The sequence below is a fragment of the Aulonocara sp. 'chitande type north' Nkhata Bay genome, linkage group LG22 (assembly GCF_057382095.1).
Source record: "Aulonocara sp. 'chitande type north' Nkhata Bay isolate Kocher_YH1m ecotype deep benthic linkage group LG22, A_spYH_male_GT1.1, whole genome shotgun sequence".
In the NCBI taxonomy this organism is placed as follows: Eukaryota; Metazoa; Chordata; class Actinopteri; order Cichliformes; family Cichlidae; genus Aulonocara; species Aulonocara sp. 'chitande type north' Nkhata Bay.
Window position 1 is genome coordinate 3,546,456 of NC_141364.1, and position 20,921 is coordinate 3,567,376.

General features: G+C 44.9%; 1 protein-coding gene across 4 annotated transcripts in view; it reads left to right on the forward strand.

The window, feature by feature from the left end:
* The window catches only part of LOC147303212 (protein MTSS 1-like), a 69,279-nt gene that overhangs the window by 36,261 nt on the left and 12,097 nt on the right, over nucleotides 1-20,921 (forward strand). For 3 of the 4 annotated variants that reach the window (XM_086280834.1, XM_086280833.1, XM_086280837.1), the window contains exons 4-8: nucleotides 12,113-12,197; nucleotides 13,880-13,971; nucleotides 14,081-14,155; nucleotides 14,383-14,394; nucleotides 20,653-20,810. In XM_086280834.1, the coding sequence (XP_086136960.1) occupies nucleotides 12,113-12,197; nucleotides 13,880-13,971; nucleotides 14,081-14,155; nucleotides 14,383-14,394; nucleotides 20,653-20,810 (422 nt within the window). The remainder of the gene's footprint in view (nucleotides 1-12,112; nucleotides 12,198-13,879; nucleotides 13,972-14,080; nucleotides 14,156-14,382; nucleotides 14,395-20,652; nucleotides 20,811-20,921) is intronic. The other variant, XM_086280835.1, reaches the window with a different exon arrangement.

The window sequence follows — 20,921 nt, forward strand, 5'->3', positions numbered from 1 at the left end:
ATTCCAGGACTGTACGACCCCGGTCGCCCCTCCGTGAGATGTGAGGAATTCTGTTTACTCCCTAAAAACACTCCCACTGCGTGTGTCCTCTATCCCAGTTAGGAGAGGCGATTTTGAAAGCTTAAAGATGGAGCAACGACGCTTGAATGTGATCAGATCTGGTGCTGCCACATTCATCGATAACAGATATTCAGACTTTTGCTGCACGTTTTCTTATTGTCAGCGACTTCATAGCTTCTCATCCAAATGCCCCACAGCCTTTAGGCTAAATATAGAAGTTCAGGTAATGCATCATCTTGTTTCTGTCTCCATGGTTCAGGAAGCCGGACCTCAAGAAAATTGTGAAATTTTTGCACGTTTAAAAAATCAAATGGGCTGAACTCAAAGCTGCACTCATGATATTTCTACTGCAGCGCTCCGTACAAACAGAAGCTCTCACATAAAAAGAGATCAAAGACATCAAGATGTTTGTGTGCTGTGGAGTACTTAATGGGAAATATGAGTTCTTTGTTTCCATTTGAGCTCAATGTGACCTTTGTGACGTGTGGCTAATTGGCAGGAAGTTGGTATTTCGTGCCTCTGCATTAAAGAGATTGACAGCGAGCGACACGTTGACACGTGAGACGTATTGAAGTTGTAAAGTGACCTTGGCTATATGCAGAGAGCGATGCTGACTGATGCAACCACCAGGCAACACCATGCGCCTGATTTAACGCTGCCCATCACCTGATTACTTACTTCTGTCACGCAGCAGCAGACTGACAGGAGAAGCTGAAGTTTTGTGGGACCTTTTAAATGATTTTTGACTTCTTTACGGCTTTTGTGCCGAGTGTGAACTTAATGGCATCACAGCTGTGGTCATGTGTGTGTTACTGACAGGCAGCAAGGGAAAAAAGAGTGAAATCAAAGTGCTAATGTACGGTGATGCCAAACTCTGGGGTTTTGCGGATTAAAGAAGCTGCTGGGATTGCACCTTCATCACATATTGACAGTTTAGTCATAGCAGCCTGCTCTCTGAACTTCCATCCATCCATCCATCTTCTTCTGCTTTATCCGGGGCCGGGTCGCGGGGGCAGCAGCCTAAGCAAAGAGGCCCAGACCTCCCTCTCCCCAGCCACCTCCTCCAGCTTATCCGGGGGAACACCAAGGCGTTCCCAGGCCAGCCAACAGATATAATCTCTCCAGCGTGTCCTGGGTCTGCCCCGGGGCCTCCTCCTAGTGGGACACACCCAGAAAACCTCGCCCAGGGGGCATCCTTGTCAGATGCCCGAACCACCTCAGCTGGCTCCTTTCGATGTGGAGCAGCAGCGGCTCTACTCTGAGCCCCTCCCGGATGGCTGAACTTCTCACCCTATCTCTAAGGGAGAGGCCAGCCACCCTTCGGAGGAAGCTCATTTCTGCCGCTTGTATCCGCGATCTCGTTCTTTCGGTCACTACCCACAGCTCGTGGCCATAGGTGAGGGTAGGGACGTAGATCGACCGGTAAACTGAGAGCGTCGCTTTTACACTCAGCTCCCTCTTCACCACGATGGACCGGTGCAGCGTCTGCATTACTGCAGCTGCAGCCCCAATCCGTCTGTCGATCTCCGGCTCCCTTCTCCCATCACTCATGAACAAGACTCCAAGATACTTGAACTCCTCCACTTGGGGAAGGAACTCATCCCTGACCCGGAGTGGGCACTCCACCCTTTTCCGGCTGAGAACCATGGCCTCAGATTTGGAGGTGCTGATCCTCATTCCCGTTGCTGTGAACCGTTCCAGTGCGAGCTGGAGGCCCTCACCCGATGAAGCCACTCTCTGAACTTACAACTTTAAATTATTGTGTACTTAAACCACATTTTTGAGAGTTATTTTTATGTGAAATTTCCTTACAAACATCCCATCCTAAAATAATAATTTGTAATTATTTTGTTATGCACACAAGAAGATCCAGATTTTGCAGTCGCGGTAAAGGTGGAGGCACTTTTTAACAGATTTGCACATTTGCTGCCTTTTTTAAAGAGTAAGTTTCCTGTTTGTTGCTCTCAAAGGTCAGAGTTTGGGTACTTTTCTCTTTTTTGATGTAACTAAAAACTGATCTGAGTTGGTCAGAAAACACGAGTAAGAGCAGCTGACAGCATTGCCCAGATGATCCTGCTGTAGCTACAGGTAAACCCACAGAGAGACCAACCCACAGACAACTGAATGCACTGCTGTCACTACAGCAACTGAAAGGAACAAAGTACTGAAACCGTTTTACTGCGATTCAGTCAGAAACACTTTACTGTCATTGACAGTGCGGCAATGCATCAAAAACTAATCTAGTAAACTCAAGAACAGAGCGGACATCAATATGATATTAGATATGACACCAATTATAATTACACTTGGCATGAAATGAAGACACTAAGGGGATGTGGGTTGCAAAGCGGGTTGCAGATACACTGGAATTGGGGCCTAAGGCAGTCCAAAGGGTGTAAATTCTATATAGGGTCTTCTCTGTGAATGTGTGCAAGGGTATGAGCTGATGTTTAGGGTCTGTGGGTTGGATGTGACTTCTTGGCCTGTTAGAACTGAGGCTACAACGTGGTTTAGCTTTTAGTATTTCTTTTTCTTTATCTGTGTTTTTTGTTGTTTGCACCGTAACACTTGTGTTTGGGATTAAAGAAGACGAGCAGGGTCGTTGAAGTCTTTGTTTCCTTTTAATTTTCACTTCAATCTTCCAGTTTTCCTTTCTTTTTCTTCTTGTATCCCATCTTCTGTCCTCTGCAGCTCCAGTTGTCGTTGTTTTATTCTTTTTCCTCCTCCTTCATGCTCCAGTTCTCAAAAATAGCTCCCTAGTAGTAACGTCCCTGTAGCAACAAGACAAGAAATATAGTCTCGTTCTACAGGACACTGATTTACTGCCTGTCCTGCTGGGCGTGTGTGTGTGTGTGTGTGTGTGTGTGAGAGTGTGTGTGTGTGTGTGTGTGTGTGTGTGTGTGAGAGTGTGAGATGCTTCAGCTGCTCCAGTTCCTCAGCCCAGTTCCACCAGTGTTCGTGTGGAGCTGCTCCTGTGGGAATGCGATGGCTGAGCTCACGTCCCAGTTGGATGGATTTAAATTCCAGTCTTAGATTCCAGGTCACCCACTGTTCACGTCAACACCGCGCTGACGCGGCTCAACATCCGCTGGTTAAAGTGTCGAGAGCGCTCGACAGCGAGGTTCTCGTCTCGGAAAAGTCGGTCAGGAATCTCGATTTTTAAATTGGGGTTGAAAGTGTGCGTGCTGGATTAGAGTCGTGCCCCAGGACACTCCCAAAAAGTTTTTCTGTCTTTTACCCAGAAAGCTGCCGATGCTTGTGATTGTCGTTTGTGGCGCTGAAAGCTGAAGTTGTTTAAAAAGTATTTCAATGACGTCCAACATGAAGGTCAAACATCATCCAGGAGTTCGTTGAGTAAAATCAAGTCTTTCGCTGTTTTATTCAGTACTAAAGATGCAAATAACCTAATTCAAACGGAGCCAAATAAACATTAGCATAAACTCAAATATCAAAGAACTCTGTTTGAGTCCAGAGTCCACGAATGCACCAAATCCTTCCTCGTTGTGTTCCCAGAGTAGAAAACTTCGGGGTCGTTCTGTCTGCAGAGCAGCGTCTCTGTCTGACCTGCAGCCGGTTCGCTCTGAAGCTCAGACAGAGACGCTGCTCTGTCCCACTGAATTGGGTCAGCTGGGTCTCAATAACACACACACACAACACAGGGCCCGAGTGAGAAGTCGGGTCAATCAGCTTCCACTTAGGGCTGAAAAATCTCAAGTTAAACTCCAACAGGACGAGTCTTCAGTTACCTGGACAGATATCAACAATCATTCACTAAATTCAACCCACATCACACAGGAAAAAGATCACACCGCCACATCAACCACAGGTAACAAAAGCTCCTCTTTAAAGGCAAATAAAGGTCATGAGTAAAATCAAAGTCCTCATAAACCAGGATATTTAGTGGCCTGTATTTATAATTCCAGAAAGTCTTCATTGTCTATGACCTCTTTGAAAGAGGAATATGGTCAACTGCAGCAGCTCGCAGTGTAGAAGAGTAAGTGCTTAGCCATCGGGTCGCTAATGTCGCCTGTGTGTTTGGTGCAGTTATGTTCTGCTCACCTATCCTGCAGCTTTTTGCTTTACTAATGCTAAAGAAACTGCAGCTGTGACGCTCTAGGCTGTGGATTACAAATGAAGTTTTACAGTTAATAAAATAATTCATAGTTTTTGCTATAGATTATGAGATGACAGGGACGTACAGGAGGAAAGACCCTTTCCTGAGCTCAAGCTACTAATAACACTCAATAATATATCAAAGTGAGAATGTCCATACTAGCTGTCGTCTGAGTTTATGTGACGTACTAATAGCACTGATTCATCAACATGTAAGCAGCGTTTTACTGTTGAGGCTCTGCTGTTTTTATCTACCAGATAAATCTCAGCTGTTCTGAGATGAGAAATGAGAGAGAAAAGGGGCGTGGCTACTGTACCGTTTTGTAGTGGTTTTATTTTCCTCTAATTTTTGACGTCACTGAGCTTTTTAAAGTAAAATCTGCTTTTACCGACTCAAGTAGAAGTGATGTCATATGAAAACATTCACAACAACAATATTATCTCTATAAACAGACATTATTGGGTTATCTCTTTTTACCTGATGAGCTCTTATGAAAGTTATGAGTCTAAAATCAAAGCTATATGAACACAGACAAAAAGAACAATATACACTTATTTATATTCTTCTCATATGTGCATAACATTTTAAACTACACTACGTAGTTATCATCGAACAGCTTCACCGTTGGAGCTGCTGGTTGTTGGAAGAAAACGGATGAGACGAGAGATTGTTCCAATGCAAAGGGATGATTCTGCTCTGTGTTTGGCGCTGGCTGAAGTCTTTTTGTGGTCCAGAGTAATGAACGCTGGCACAAAAAGTTGAATCAGTCTCGTTTGCTCATTATTTATTCAGATAATTCCTGATTTCCGTCAGAATTGTGCCAAATTTAGACCGCATCCTATGTAATCCCAAAGCAGAATCTTATGTTAGGTACAGAAACTTTGTTTTGTATCATCTGTGCTGTTTAACACGTTTCCAGAAGTAGTTTTTGGTTTCTAACTAACGTTACCTGAGAGGTTTTTTTTCCTCATAGGTTGAGATGTCTGAACCTCCTTGTTGATTAGCATGTTTCCTTCATTTCGCTCCGGTCCGGCCTCAGTTTTGATCTCTTTCCCTTCTTGCTGGTCTCTGACTAACAACTAATTTCCTGTGTGGTGTCACGGCCAGGGCTTCTTCTGTCTGAGGGTTTAAACGGGCCGAGTTTGGTCTTCCATGCAGATGAGCTGTTGTGGAGCCTCGGGCCGTTCTGTCTGCAGAGCAGCGTCTCTGTCTGACCTGCAGCCGGTTCGCTCTGAAGCTCAGACAGAGACGCTGCTCTGTCCCACTGAATTGGGTCAGCTGGGTCTCAATAACACACACACACACACACACACACACACACACACACACACACACACACACACACACACACACACACACACACACACACACAGGGCCCGAGTGAGAAGTCGGGTCAATCAGCTGCATTTGACCAATAAATGATTGACTGATTGTGACCCTGCAGGAAGAGCTCTAGCCTGCTAACACCGGACATGAAGTTCATCTGAACTGTGACTAAAAATCAAACCTTTGTACTGTTTGTGATGAAAGTTGAGAGATTAGTTTCCTTACTCAGCTATTTTTCTAAAATTCGTTTGTTCTGCTCAGCATTTGCACTCAGTTAAAAGGTTACTAAAGTCAAATGTGTGTGTTGCAGTGCTGATTATTGATCTACAGTGTTTGTGTGAGTTACCCAGTTTTACAGAGAACTGCTATAGCGAGGTCTGCCTTGTTTTCATACACACCACTCGCCTTGTGGTGCTCAAATCTCTTCAAGAAAAGGACAAATGAAAAAAATATACATTTGCAATCCCGACCCAGTTACTCAGAAAACACACAAACCTTGTTCTGAGTAGTTTCATGTAGGAACCATTTGGTTTCTGGCGAATTACAACCTGCCAACCCAAAGAACTGTGCAGCCAACTAACATCACAGCCCAGCTGAGGGGACGCCACGGACGTTTACATCATGTCACACTGAGCGTGATCCCAGCGTTTCTGCCAGAAGAGCTGTTAAGCTTGGCGGCTTCGGCCAGCACGTTCGGGGTGTGGATGGAAGGCAATTTTATGTTTTTATGTTTTGTGGCTCCACCAATCCACTAAAATGTAAATTGTGGGGTACAGATGGGAGAGCAGAGCTGTGTTGACATCGATGCGTCTCTGTGCACACAGACGTGAGAAAAAGACACCAGGAAGTTAATTTTCCACTTTATAGCCTGGAGCAGTGTGAACGCAACAGATCACAGTTTACAGCCATAAAATACAGCAAAGTGACCTAATCTACTGTAATTATACCACTGCATCAGTGCATCTGATGTGTGCGGATAGATCAAAGAGTATTGAGCTGCTACATGTGTTTTATGTCTTAGTAGTTTTCCCAAGCTGCTTTTATGTGTAATATGGCAATAATGGATTACTAACATACAGAGTTCTAGAGTAGTGTCACTACTACGGAGCTCAGACACACATTCTAACTCCTCCAGGATGGCTCATCAGTGTGTGAAGGTTTGCTGTCTCCCAGCACGGTCTCAAGAGCCTGGAGGAGATTTCAGGAAACGGGCAGTTACTCTAAGAGAGCCGAACAGGCTGCAAAAGGTCTTTAACCCATCAACATCTGTATCTGCATCACTGTGTAAGGAGGAACAGGATGAGCACTGCCAGAGCTACAAATGACCTCCACAGGCCACTGAGTAATCAGAAACAGACTTTATGAGGGCTGGACGTCCTCTGGTGGGCCCTGTGCTCACTGTCTGGCACCGTGGAGCCAGACTGGCATTTGCCACAGAATACCAGGTCCACCACTTTCCACCCTGAGCTCATGTGACAGACCTGAAAGGGTCTGCCTGTAACATTAAGCATGACTGGTTTGGTGGCGATTGTCCGAGGAGGCATATCCATGGAGGGACATACAGATATCTGCAGGCGCAACAGCAGCACTCTGACTGCCCTTACTTAGCCAAAGGAAATCCTTGGAGCAATTTTTAGACCCTGCGCTGGTGCAGTGGGTTAGGGTTCATTTCCTAGAGGAGGAAGGGACTGATACCACTGACTGGCCCCATAAGCTCAGTGATGCCCTGGTCCAGATCTGGGAGGAGATTCCCAGCAGACCATCCATCGTCTCATTAGGAGCATGTCCCAATATTGTCAGGCGTCCACAGCAGCTTGTGGCGGCTGCAGAAACTACTGAGCAGCATTTTGAGTTGCTCATGGAAACTTTGGCAAAGTGAACTAACCTGCTGCATCTTTTTTTACTTAGATTTTTGAGTTGTTTTTGTATTCAGCTTGTGTAGGTTGATCATTTTCATCAAAATATGTGGCATTGTTTCCTTCCTAAAACGTTACCTAGTCCATATCATTATAGATATATATGCATGTTTTTCCCCATTGTTTTCAAAGTGTTCTTTTAATTTATTTGCACTTTAAACACATCTTATAATCAAGAGAAGCCAGACATCTCTGCAGCTGATTTCTCTAAAACTAGGCAACGGTTTGGGTTGATAAACAGCACTAAGAGCAAGTGGTAAAGCCTTTTGTCAAGAGAGACAGCGACTTGGAGATCCTGCCAGGATCACCACATCCACATAAACAGGTGTCCTCGCATTAGTAGTTTTAGATTTGATTTGTTTAGATTCGTACCAGGCTCTTTACAAATCAGAAGAACAGTTTGTGTACACAAAGTGAATGATGATCTGACTTAAAGGACTCTCGCCTCTTGGCTTGAATGTGAATTGTAACGCTTCAGATCATTGATGCTGCCTCCTAAAATAAAGAGAGTGCACTGTTAGTCACGCTATCTCAGACTGTGGTGGTCCTGAGAAATTGAGGATATGAGGTCAAAAAAGGTTGAAAGACGGGGAGTTACAGCGTGTGTGGAAAGCTGCCCAGCCAGCACTCAGGCCAAATGTTTGTAGATGAAATCATTTTCACAGATCTGCACGATTCAGATCGCCAGTGAGAAGCCATCTCGGGCCTTTTGTCCTGTAAGAAAACCTGCCATGTCAGCTTTATCAGCACGTCTGGCTCACATAGACCTTCAAAAGTGAGCTCATTTGGAGGTCTGCTTTCTGACTTTGACTCTATTGTTGTCGTAAAATCTTTGCCGGAGAAGCCCTGCAACAATTCTGACAAATTATATTTTGCACCACCACCAGAGATGGCGGGTGAGAAATTTGGCCTGGACCGATTCTGAAGTGTGACATCTTGTTTCTCAGAGGAGGGCAGCAGAGACGAGGAGATGAGGTGAGAAGAGAGGAGGCAGCACCTCCTCTGAATGTGAGAACAGACGAGAGAGAGGATGGGAGTGATGGAGAGACGGTGTGAAGGAGGGCAAGAGGAAAGTGGAAGAGGAGGTGGTATTTGGAGTGAACAGAGCTTCTTAAAGAAATGGCTAAATCAAACATGGATGAATGGCTGATGGACCGTACAGCCCCGAGGCTTCAGGGTTCAAGAAACCGTCAATAACATCAACAGAGCCCTAAGAATTTCTTCCAAAATAAAATAAATCAGGTCAAGTTAGGGTTCAGCTCTCCACTTACTTTGGTGCTGGAGTAATTTTGGGAGCCAGGAAAACTTTGCGCTTACGTGTCTTTCCAGGAATCATGACACGGTTATTTAAAACCTCTACAAACTTTGTTGTGAACAGTTTATGGGACAACTTTTCTTTTTTCTTTTTTTTTACTGTCTACAACCAAAAGAAGCAAACAGCTCACTGTGTGCTCCCAGAAACACCACACGACAGAGGTTTAGGGTCAGAAAGCCAGTCTTTAAAGTGTTTTTAATACATATTTGCAATTGAAACTATCTGTAAACATAAAAATAGTTTTAGTGCTGAAACCTTATCAAACTTGGAACTGACACAATTTGGTCCTTTTATCAACCACAGCCTGATCTTTATTTGCACTTGGTTGCCGTACATTTCTTCCACTTCACTCACACAAGTTGATTGACCCGTTAAGCTCAGCTGACGGGAGCGGCACTAACATTGTCATGCTTGTTGCAGTGTCTCTGCTATGAGCCTCTTTTCACGCAGCTTTCTTCTACACGTTGATGTGGTTCAGCTTCCCATTTGGGACTTTGTTTCGTTTTCACTTGCTGAGAATTCGGCATGGAAGATTTAATCATCAGCAATCCATCATAGACACACATGTAGGGTAATGTTATTTCATCTTATATGTGCGCTGGGAGCAGGACGGCTCGTCCTCACTGTGCCTTCGATGGCTCTGAGGAGCTTAAAGAGAAGGCAGAAAAGAGACATAAGGGTGTGACAGAAACATGTCGGAGAGAAGACGAAGAGGAAAGGAGGAAGGCATCGGGAAGGGAGAGGAGTGGTGCATTGCAGTGTTCACCCACCCAGCCAACTCGTGTGTTTGCTCAGTATACTTGTGAGGGCTCTTCCTGATGATATTCCTTCCAGAAGTTAAAGAGTAAGCAAGTCCACAATACACGATATTAAAAGACAAGAATTTGCTAGTCAGGATATTAAGAAGTGAAGAATTCAGGAGAGGTTGAAGTCAAAGCTGGAGAGGAATGTGGTTGTTGATGGTCTTCACATGTACAGGAAGGCGAGTGCTGGCGTGTGTTGGAGGAGCTGCTGGATCTCCAGGCTGCCAGGCTGAGTTGTGGTGAACTTTTCCCCAGGAGGGAGTGTTCTGTCTGGGGGAAAGAGAAGATGACCATCTGGCGCCTGTGGAGCTTCTGCTGCGCTGACAGTCAGCTCCCCGACACCCTGCCAGAGTGTCCCTGAGCAAGACACTGGAGATTGAATCCCGTCCATTTCTGGAGTTGCTGAAATTGCTTTATTAACTTGGTTAAGTTATCAAATGTGTTTGCCTTGTTTTCAGTCTTGAATACAGAAGGATATTTATTTAGCTCGTGTTTTCATGGGTTTGTTTATCGAGTGGCTGTGTGGGAGAAGGTGCAGCTACCTTCTTTGTCCTTTAATAACATCTCAGATTACACAAAGTAACAGCGAACTCTGACTCGGCTTAAATTCACAGAAGAATGTCAGCCAGTCCAAGATACTTGGAACAAGCTTTCTACCAAGTAAGCTGATGAAGAAATCCGGTGTTGTTGTGCGCTCACACTAAATATTATCCAAGTCATCATTTGTAGAAGTGCAAAGAGTCAAATGCAGGAGTTTCCCTTAGCTTGTAGCAGCTAATGCAGCGTGGCTGTGATGGTGGTGTAGATTGCAGCTCGGCACGTCTCTAGAATCTCTCATGAATGTTCACCTGAGCTGAGATCTGGGTGACTTTGAGGACAATGGATTATTCTGAATTCTGGATCATGCAAAGCTACTCTAGCAGACTCCAGTGGTAAGAAAATCACAGCTGTACATGAGTGGAAGGGCTCACATTTGGATGTATTTTTGATGCTGTGCAGATCTAATGCACGAGCGAAAGATGTCAGACCCACACAGAAGTACGAGTGCTCTGCAGTTCAGTCATTTCGACAAGGTGTGTGTGTGTGTGTGTGTTTACATTCTCCTAGAGATTTGCTCCATATAACACAAGCTGATGACATACAAGTGTTGTATTCATCAGTTGTTTTTGCTATCTTAGGTAAGGGGAATAATTCTGTTTGTACACATTTAGCATCCCTGCTGATTATAAACAGGATAAGTTATAGCTTGTCAAAGCTTGTGGTTTGTGTTTACCTGTTATGTTGAGGATGGTGGTTGCATGTTTTTACTATAATCCATTAAGGGTTTATTACTTGCTACACTCAGTGGGTGCTTCCTTAGGGTCTGGTGCTGGATTGGACCTGTGTTGGCCATCAGAATGACCTGAATTCTTCATGGCATAGATTCAACAAGGTGCTGGAAACATGTAAGATATTCTGGTCTAAAACCACGTGACAGAATCACACAGCTGCTGCAGATCTGTCAGTTGCATCCATCATGTGAATCTCCTGTTCCTGCCTTGAAGGTGCTCAATTGGATTGAGATCTGGTGACTGTGAAGGTCATGTTCAAGAAACCATTATGAGATGAACTTTGTGACACAGCGCGTTATCCTGCTGGAAGCAGGCACTGGGTACACTGAGTACTCAGACAGCCTGGGGCATTTAAATGATACTGTGTTGGTACTGAAGGGCAGAACCTGTGCCAAAAGAAGTGTTCACATCACACCACCAGCAGGAGCCAGAACCACCAATAAAAGGCAGGATGGATCTACCATCAAAATGTTGCAGCAGGATCAAGACTCATGAGACCAGGCGGTGATTCTTCAGTCGTCTGTTGAGTCTGTGAGAATTGTATCCTCAGTTTCCTGTTGTTAGCTGAGTGCAGCGGGCTCGATGTGGTCTCTGTGCTATAGCCAGTCTGCTCTAAGGTGCGACGTGTTGTGCGTTTTCAGACGCTCTTCTGCACACCTCAGTTTTCACTGGTCAGTATTTGACTCGCTGTTGCTTCTTATCAACTCAAAGCAGCCTGACCTTTCACTTCTGTCTTCTGGTATCAACAAGGCATTTGCTCCCAGGGAAACTGCAGCTCACAGGATATTTTCTGTTTTTTAAACCTTAGAGATGGTTATGAGGGGAAAGTCATCAGTTTCTGAAATACTCAGACCAACCTGTCCGACACAAACAACAACGTTCAGTCCTTTAAATCACCTTCCTTTAACATTCTGATGCTCAGTCTGAACTTTAGCCGCTTGTCTTGATTACGCCTAAATTCATCGAGTCGCTGTGACTGCTTTTCGAGCAGGTGAAGGCTTGTAGCTAATAAAGTTGCATGTGAGCATCTATGGTATTGATAAGGTTTCTTATTTGGAGGAAAACCAGTTTCAGCTTATTTAGAGGTTAAATAAATAGATGATAGGCAGAAACACAGGATTTACAAGTGCAAGAGCTGCAAGGGTGATTTTAGTTGTGAGTTTGCGTCATGTTGAAAGTCTTCCAGTGATCTGCAGCTCCCGGTCTGACTGACAGATTGTCCTCTGTGTCTGTGTGTTTGCTTTCAGGGGGGACCCGGGACATCGGTTCAGCCCTCACCAGGATGTGCATGAGGCATCGCAGCATCGAGGCCAAACTACGCCAGTTCTCCATGTGGGTAGATCTGTGTGTGTGTGTGTGTGTGTGTGTGTGTGTGTGTGTGTGTGTGTGTGTGTGTGTGTGTCAGATGAACAGGAGTGGCCTGTCCTCCCAGTTCTCCATGGCAACCTGCTCCTCTGCCTGCCTCAGCTTTTAGATCCTCCATCCTGGTCCATCAGTCTCTGACTCAATCTAATGACATCATCGTGGCTGAAAATAATTATCCAGATCGTTTTTATAAATACACCCTCGTCCATCTTTGTGCCGCCTTCTTTCTGCTTTTACGAATCCTCCTTACACTCTTCATCACTCATGTTTTACATCCACGTGACCGCAGAGTGCAGTATCAGCCCCAGTCAGTCCTGCTGTGACCACATCCTTTCACCAGCTTTCTTTCCAAGAGCCTGTAAACCTCACCTACCGCTCCTCCTGATCAAAATCAGCCTTCCTCTTTTTCATTTTGCCTTCGCTGCATGAGTCCATTAACTCCACCCGTATGAAAGCAGAGAGTCTGAGAGATTGAAGCTGTAAGATGGGACCTCCAGCTGACTCTGTGAATAGGGATGCAGTAGCAGGAGGATGCAGGGTTCACCTCTGTTAATAAAGTATGATGTGTCACGGCAGACATCCAGTTATTTTCTATATGGCTAAGCAAAGCGTCCCAGATGCCCTTCACCCAACCACCTCCCCCCTCCAGCTCCTCGGTGGGGAGGTGTTTCCTGGCCACATGGGATGTAAAATCCTCTTATTGTCACATTATACAGTATCAGGCTGATAAATCTTAAATAAGTGGCCGTGACCTCAGCAGTCATTTAACTTGGGAATGAAAGCTAATTGGTCCCTTTTCAGGGTTTTTATTCTCTACTTGTAATCACAGTATTTATTCTAGACCAACGTTTCTGAGACTGTGAGGCTGCTGCTGGTGTGCAGATGACCAGGGGGAAACACAGGAGTGAAACTAGTGTTGGACTTCCTTTTAATGCTGGACATATGCACAGCAGCTCATGTAAATCCCAGTAAATATGACCTCATAATATCTAATGGCTCCTGATCTCCGTCAGCCTTTAATTACTAAATGGAAAAATGACCTCAGAATAAATCCTCTTACAAACTGCTTTATGAATCAGCTCTCTTCTTCATTCAAGAAACTGAATACATATGCTTGTGTCAAATTATTGGTAAATCCAAACTTCTTAGAAGTGGCATCCTGGGAATGATCTCCATGCACCAGTTTACTGGTGATCGAGCCCCAACGGAGGCAGAGAGGCTCATGCATGCTCCGGATGCTGTATGCACACTTAAATCTGATCTGTATGCTTAAAAATATCAAGTCCTTTGATTTCTGCACGTGCGTCAGTTCTGTTAGGAAGAAACCGCTGCAGCTAATCACTCTGCTAATGATGCCCACACACACATCTGCATTAATTCCCCACAGATTTAATCCGGCCTTCATCTGTAATTTGATTTGTGTTGTGTGGTCTTTGTTTTTGTCTGCAAAAGGAACAGATTTAACCATACGTTGTGTGTGTGTGTGTGTGTGTGTGTGTGTGTGTGTGTGTGTGTGTGTGTGTGTGTGTGTGTGTGTGTGTGTGTGTGTGTGTGTGTGTGTGTGTGTGTGTGTGTGCGTGCGTGCGTGCGTGTGTGTGTGTGTGTGTGTGTGTGCGTGCGTGCGTGCGTGCGTGTGTGTGCGCTTTCAGGGTGTTTCTGGACTGTCTGATCAACCCTCTACAGGAGCAGATGGAGGAGTGGAAAAGAGTCGCCAACACTCTGGATAAAGACCATGCCAAAGGTTTCTCACACACACACACACACACACACACACACACACACAACCTCTACATGCATCTCAAACTTCACACGCTGTTTGCATTCACACCGTGTTTGTGTGCGTTTTCCAGAGTACAAGAAAGCCCGTCAGGAGATCAAGAAGAGATCATCAGACACTCTAAAGCTGCAGAAGAAAGCTAAGAAAGGTTTGTCACGTGTGGGTTCACTGCATAAAAAACTGCGGCTGAGGGGCTGCGATATTTTGCTGCAACTTGAAACTGTTTAAATTAAACACTTTGTGGTATTTGTGGGAAAATTCAATCAGTAGTTGTTTTATAGGGTGTAACTGGCATGGAGCAATGTGCAGATGTAAAAGCTAATATCATGTTTTTATGTGTTTCCTTTGGCGTCCCATCATGCTTTGCTCGTCCAGCTGATGTTTTCGGTAAGTACACACCCATCTATCCACCTTTCTAGCTCTTCTCAATAATGCAAAAGGCTCAGGAGACTGGTGTTTTCCATTTTTACTTCTCCAATGTTTAGTCTGAGTGGTTTTAATATTTCAATAATAAAAAAAGTGTGTTAAAGTTTTCCACGATAATCCAGAGGGCGAGCTTAGAGGGTTGTGAATATATCAACATGGTGAATATGAGACAGTCGCACTCTGACACCTCCAGCTCAGTTTGAGTTTGACATCCAGCCCACTTCGGTCGGCTGAAACATGTTCCCACGCTGTTTAGATGTTTGTGTGACTCACACAACAAAGACTAGAGGCACACCGAACGAGAGTCTTCAAAGGAAATATTTTCATGGCTCGTTCAGTAAAACCGTGTCAACCAGTGTGACTCAGCCCCGAACGCAGCACACGACAGGGTCAGCACCAAATGTTTGGGGTTGTGGAGAGGCTCAGTCAAGCAAGGGAGTTCAAACATCTTGGAATCTTCTTCACATGCGATGGGAAGTCGGAGAGCATTGGATTGGTGAAGCCACTGTGAAGAGAGCGTTGCTCAAAGGTGGACCGTTCGATTTACCCGTCCATCGACTCTTCACCTCTGGTCATAAAGTCTGGGTAATGACTGAAAGAGTCATGTTGTGACGCCTCAGCTGATTCGGATTCAGAGTAAACAGACTACAGGTGTGAAAACGTCCTTAGTTTCATCTGAAGGGTGGGTGGGCTCGGGCTTAGCGATAGGGCGATGAGCTCGGACATCTGGAGGAATCCGGGGGAGTAGAGCTGTCGCTCCTGCAGCGTCAAAATGAGCCAGTTAAGGTGGCTCGGGCTGAATAGATTACTTATCTCATCTGGAATAGGAATGCTTTGGGAACCCCCAGAGGGAACTGGAAAGTTTGCTTAGGGTGCCGCCACCATGACTTGACTTCAGATAAGTAGAAGAGGGCGGGCGGATGAACGGACGCTGACAGAGCTGCTGAGGTTATCCAGCATGTTTGAGGTGTGATGAAGAAGTTTGGAAAACAGCTCCATAAAGACCAAAAGCCCTTATTAATGTAAAATGAACTGAGCTCCTGTTCAGCATCGTTTTCTCGGGCATGCTTCCACGCTGATGCTATTTTCAGATAACAACCTGGAGGTCCACGTTAGCGACGCCCTCAACAGCTCCATCTAACAGCAGTGAACACGGTACGTGCTGAATCCTGTGTAAAGCACCGTTACCTGTGCAGACTGCGATTTCAACCGAGGACCTCAAACTTGAGAGAGCAGAGATCGATGAGGATCATTGTAGATGATGAGAGCTATAACACAGCCGATATCAGTGGTCTGTCTAAATGCAGTGATATCAGGATATAGTTTGATCATTCACAGTTGTAGATGATGCTCCTCCAGGGTCAGGCTGTTAATGCAGAGTAAACCTCTTATTTGCAGGCTCTTAGAGCTGATAGCATGACCGCTGACTTGACTAAATTGTTCTAAAATAACTTTTAGGATAGCATGAAGTCCAGTGGAATTACAGGAATGTGATGTGGCAATATTACTTCTTCACTCTGCCCGCTGAACTCCAAAGGACTACGAGTAAACACCAAAACAGGCTCTGCTTTTAGAACAAGTAGTCCCAGTCTGAGCAATCGCACTGAAACGAGCCTTATTATGACTGGAAACAAAAGCTCGTTGTTGCTGCCAACAAAGGACTCGATGGTTTCCAGCTTTGAATTGAGCTTCTAAGACAAAACAAACAGGAACCAGGGTTGACCCCAGAGGAACCTCAGATGTGGTCAGACTGCTTCAGTCCTCAGGTCCTCCCAGCCTGTTATTACTGCACGAGAGGAAACTCCCTCTGCACTGGAGTGGATGTCACGAGGGAAGAGGACATGGAGAAGTTTCAAGGAAGGAAAAAAAGAGGTGGAGGAACTTGAGCTGGAATGAAATGAATGTAATGACAGGAGACTGGAAAATGAAGGGAAAGCTCTGAGTAAGAGTTAATATTATGAGAAACAGATTGAGGGAAACCACCTTAAGAAAGGTTTTTTATTTATAGCGCTGGCTTTGAGCACGGGAACTCGGAATGGATCGAGTTTAAACAGGAAAAGGTGAAAGAAACTGTTGATGCGAAGCTGGAAACAGCACAGCTGGTCTAAAGTGGTGGGTCATGTGTGAGGTGAGCTCCAGTACCCCATCATAGACACCACCATGTAGTGCTGAATTTAATTGGGTGTTATGGTCCTCTATAGATTTTATTATAGTATCACATGGGATCCTGGAGTTGCTGGAGTTTGAAAATCCAGTTTTGTAGCTGACAGTTTGCACCAGTTTGTCTTCATGTCTCTTTTAAGTGTGTGTGTGTGTGTGTGTGTGTGTGTGTGTGTGTGTGTGTGTGTGTGTAAAAAAAATTAAAAACCTAGCAACTGCAGGTATCCAGGGTACAACAGAAATAATGTGCTGCTTCGTTGAAGGGTCACCACCGCAGATCATATTCCTCCATCTCCCCCTACACTAACCCTCTGCATGGCCCCCTTCACTACATCCATGAACCTCCTCTGAGGTCTTCCTATTTTCTTGCTTCCATCTTCAACATCCTTTGCCCAGTATGTCCACTATCTCTTCTCTGCACATGTCCAAACCACCTCAGCCTTGCCTCTCCAAACTGCTCAACCTGAGCTGCTCAACCTGAGCTGCTCAACCTGAGCTGCTCAACCTGAGCTGCTCAACCTGAGCTGCTCAACCTGAGCTGCTCAACCTCAGCTGCTCAACCTCAGCTGCTCAACCTCAGCTGCTCAACCTCAGCTGCTCAACCTTGGTCACTGCCAATGAAAGTCTTGACATCTTCAGCTCTGTCTCCTGTCATTTTTTTTATGTCACTAGCATCTTGTAAATCTTCCCTTTTACTCTCATTCTTTATTTATCCAGGTGAAAAGTGATTTGTGATGAGATTTAAATCTAATTTCCAAGAGACACCTGGGCAATTGTCTCCACCCACTCCACCTTGCCTGCACTCTTGTGCATTGACCTTTTGCTTTGGGTGTTTGACTCCAGGTATTTAAACTCATCCCATTAAGATTTGAATTATTATTGCATCAGTTCCCAATAACAATTATCCGAAGGAATCTTAAAAATCAGAGAAAGTAAGATCCTACAATGAGAGAGCGAGAGAGAGAACCCGAATGACCAGGCGATGTCTTGGCGATGGCAAAAACTCCCTTTTAACAGGAAGAGACCTCAGATCCAGGTTCAGGGAGGGACAGCCATCTGCAGCGACCAACGAGGGGCGAGAGGACAGAAAGACCATGAACCGGTTAGGTTATTGGGTTTGGTAAATGCAACGTTCTCACGCAGACCCCTGATTGCATTACAGTGGAACTCCATGTTGTCCAATCCTTTGGAGTGCACAAGCTTGCAAAAAAATCTGTTGTCTTGGGATTGTGGGTCTTCTCAGTTTGACCTGTATCGAAAAGGCTACGCAAAGGTCAACAGAGGACACGAGGATGAGGAGAAAAGAAAGCATTCAGAAATGTCTCGATTTAGACAAAAAAGGAGGCGATCGTGAGATAAACAAGAACATAAGAGCGATGTTCTGCCCGAGACATCCTGTTTGTTTGAATTCTGTGGGAAACCTGGAATTACGTTCACATTTCTGGAAGCAAGTCTTCACCATTTCTTTCCTCTTTATCACTGAAGCCTGTGCTTGGAAAATTCTTACAGAGAGACGGCGCGCGTTCTCCCGTCTATCAGCCCGACCACAGAAGCCGGCCTCGGATCTCGCTGGAGGAATGAGGAACTTTAATTGCATGTTTATGTCTGTCCTCAAATCCAGAAGATGAGATTACCAAACGATCGCTTTAAAGAGGAGAAACTGAACCCCAGAGCACCATGTGGAGGGGGAAAGACAGCAGTTGTTAGGAGTGAAATTAGCTGATTAAATGTGATCTCGTCACACAAAAGTGAACGTCGCTTTGAGGTTTAGAAAATTGCTGCAGGCATTTTTCAGTCTGCTCTGTCATGTCGTATTTTCATGACAGCAAAGTCAAGAAAAGACTGAGTAATCACATGTTGGTCTGCCTGCTCTCTGCCGCTGTGGGCCTCGGCTGCAAGCGGTTCATGGCACTGTCCGTGGTTTTAACGAATTGGGGGTGCAGGGTGCATTTTGGAGGGGGCCTCGTTGTTGATGGATTAACTCAGATTTTGTTCTCCAGTGAGTGTTTAAGGAAGCAGGACAGTCTGAGGAATCAAAATAAACTTGCATCCATGGTAATGATTCATGTCATGCCACATAACGGTTTAAAAGCTGTTCTCTGGACATGACAGGAAGTTGTCTTAAAGCAGTGTGCTTGGGTAACTTCTTGCATATTTCAGCAAGAAGCTGAAACATTTCAGATCCATCACTAACAGAAGACACCAAAGCAGCTGTTGACAAGCTAACATCCTCTAAAGTGTAGCTGTGGGCTGATGAAACCAGCAAGGAAAGAATTCAGTATTGCACAATGCATTCATTACATGTTATAATACAGCAGTGCAGAAATATTAACTTAACAGCCTCGGGAGACCCGGGTGGCCTGTTTCCGATCTGTGCCGCTATACTCATTGTCAAAAATGGTTCTAAACTTGCTTTCAGCCAACAGCCAAATAAAGAAGGAATAAAGCTGCATTTAAGACTCTGGAATTCTTTTCTGAATTATTCCTATCAGTGAAAGTAAAGACCTGACGCTGTTTTTCAGAGAATCGTTTGGTCAGTAGATCTGGAGGTGGTCAGGTCTGCAGCATAAGTTGTGAACTTTCTTCATAAGATGGAAATCACAGGGTGAAACCTGAAGTTCCTTCGCTAAGCCCTGAATCCTGTTTCGTAGTACGCGGGCAAATGGAAGAAAAGAGTAAAATACGCCTGGATGTAGTAATGACTCACCAGGGATGATCTAAGTCGCCTTATACTCCTGTTCAACATTTCCACATTTCCAATTGGAACATATGAATTTACCAGAATTAACGTGTAGCGTGCTAAGATCCCCAAACACCCGACATATTCAGCGCTCCGGGAAACCCACACCCACAATAGCTGCTCTCGATCAGTCAATGAAACAATGTAAAAATAGTTCAGCTTTGCTCTGTGTCATAAAGTAAATTAACTAATCCAATTACAGTCGCTGTGGGAGATGATATTAAAGCAGATACAGACTCCAGCTCATCAGACTCATGTCGCAACGGCCGTGTCGACACGTGAAATCAGTTTAATCTTCTGTGTATGAAACCGCTTTAGTAAAGACTTGGAGTAAGGGAGAGTTGAGACATTTGGACAGAGTTAAAAAATAAACCAGAAGCATTTCATAAAAGCAGCAATGTAATTTCAAAATGGCAAACATTATTAATGTGTGGTGTGTTTTCAGTGGGATTCCAGTGGTTGTTTGTTTCCAGCTGACTGATCGCCAGAGAGAAAAGACTTGTTTGAGACTTTAATGTGGTTAATGGTTTGTGGGAGGCTCTGACTGTTGTTTTTGAAGCCACTGAGTGATCGTAGTTTCAGAGCAGGCTCTGCTCTTTGTAGCTAAAGTTCTGTTCAGTGAGAATTGGATTTCACAGATGGCTGATAATCTGGCTGCAGCTGTGAGGCTGCCTCCTCTTTAGTTCTGTGTGAGTTTGTTGATCTGAGCCAAGATGGACTGAAGTGATTGCATTTTGTTAACGCCACAGAAACGGTTCCTCTGCTCATGTGTAGGTCTGCAAGAGAGAGAGATTTAGAAAACTCTGGTGTTACCTTTGGGTGGCTGCTTAAGTTTAAAAGTTTAAATCAGCATTTTGAAAGACAACTTTTTCTTTTTTTGTGTATCGTTTTGATTTTTAGTTACTTTTTATTGCAAATAGTCCCCATTTCCTTTCTTTTTAGGCTATTTTATGCCTTAAAGATACTTCCTGTGACTAAAACTTTCATCAGCAGAGGGCAGCATTTTTCCAGAATGTTTGCTATTTCTTCTTTTCTTCATTGCCCTGATTTCCACAGGAGGTTTTACCTTGTGCCCATCCCCCACTGTAAAAGAGAATGTGTTTTAGTGACGGGCACAAACTTTGGAACAAAGCAGGCCCAATTCAAACTTTTTGTTCTGTAGCTTTTGCACCCATTCACAGGTCTAGAGACCGGTTGGCAACTGGTCACTAGGGAAAAATGACTATTCTCCAACTGGTTGGCAAGTGGTTGTGAGGGTCTGCTTGCTGTTTCTAGTTGAAATTGGATGCAACGAGGTATGTGCACGTGTTTGTGTTCAGGCCGTGGAGACCTGCAGCCCCAGCTGGACAGCGCCATGCAGGACGTCAGCGATAAGTACCTGCTGCTGGAGGAGACGGAGAAGCAGGCGGTGAGGAGGGCGCTGGTGGAGGAGAGGAGTCGCTTTTGCTGCTTCGTGTCCATGCTGCGGCCTGTCGTGGTCAGTGATGCATTCAAACTGTTTATGCACAACACAGAAAGATGTTTGGAGCTCTAACTACAGTTACGCAGAAACTCTGCAAGCCTTTGAAGAAACACCTGGCCCCCTTAG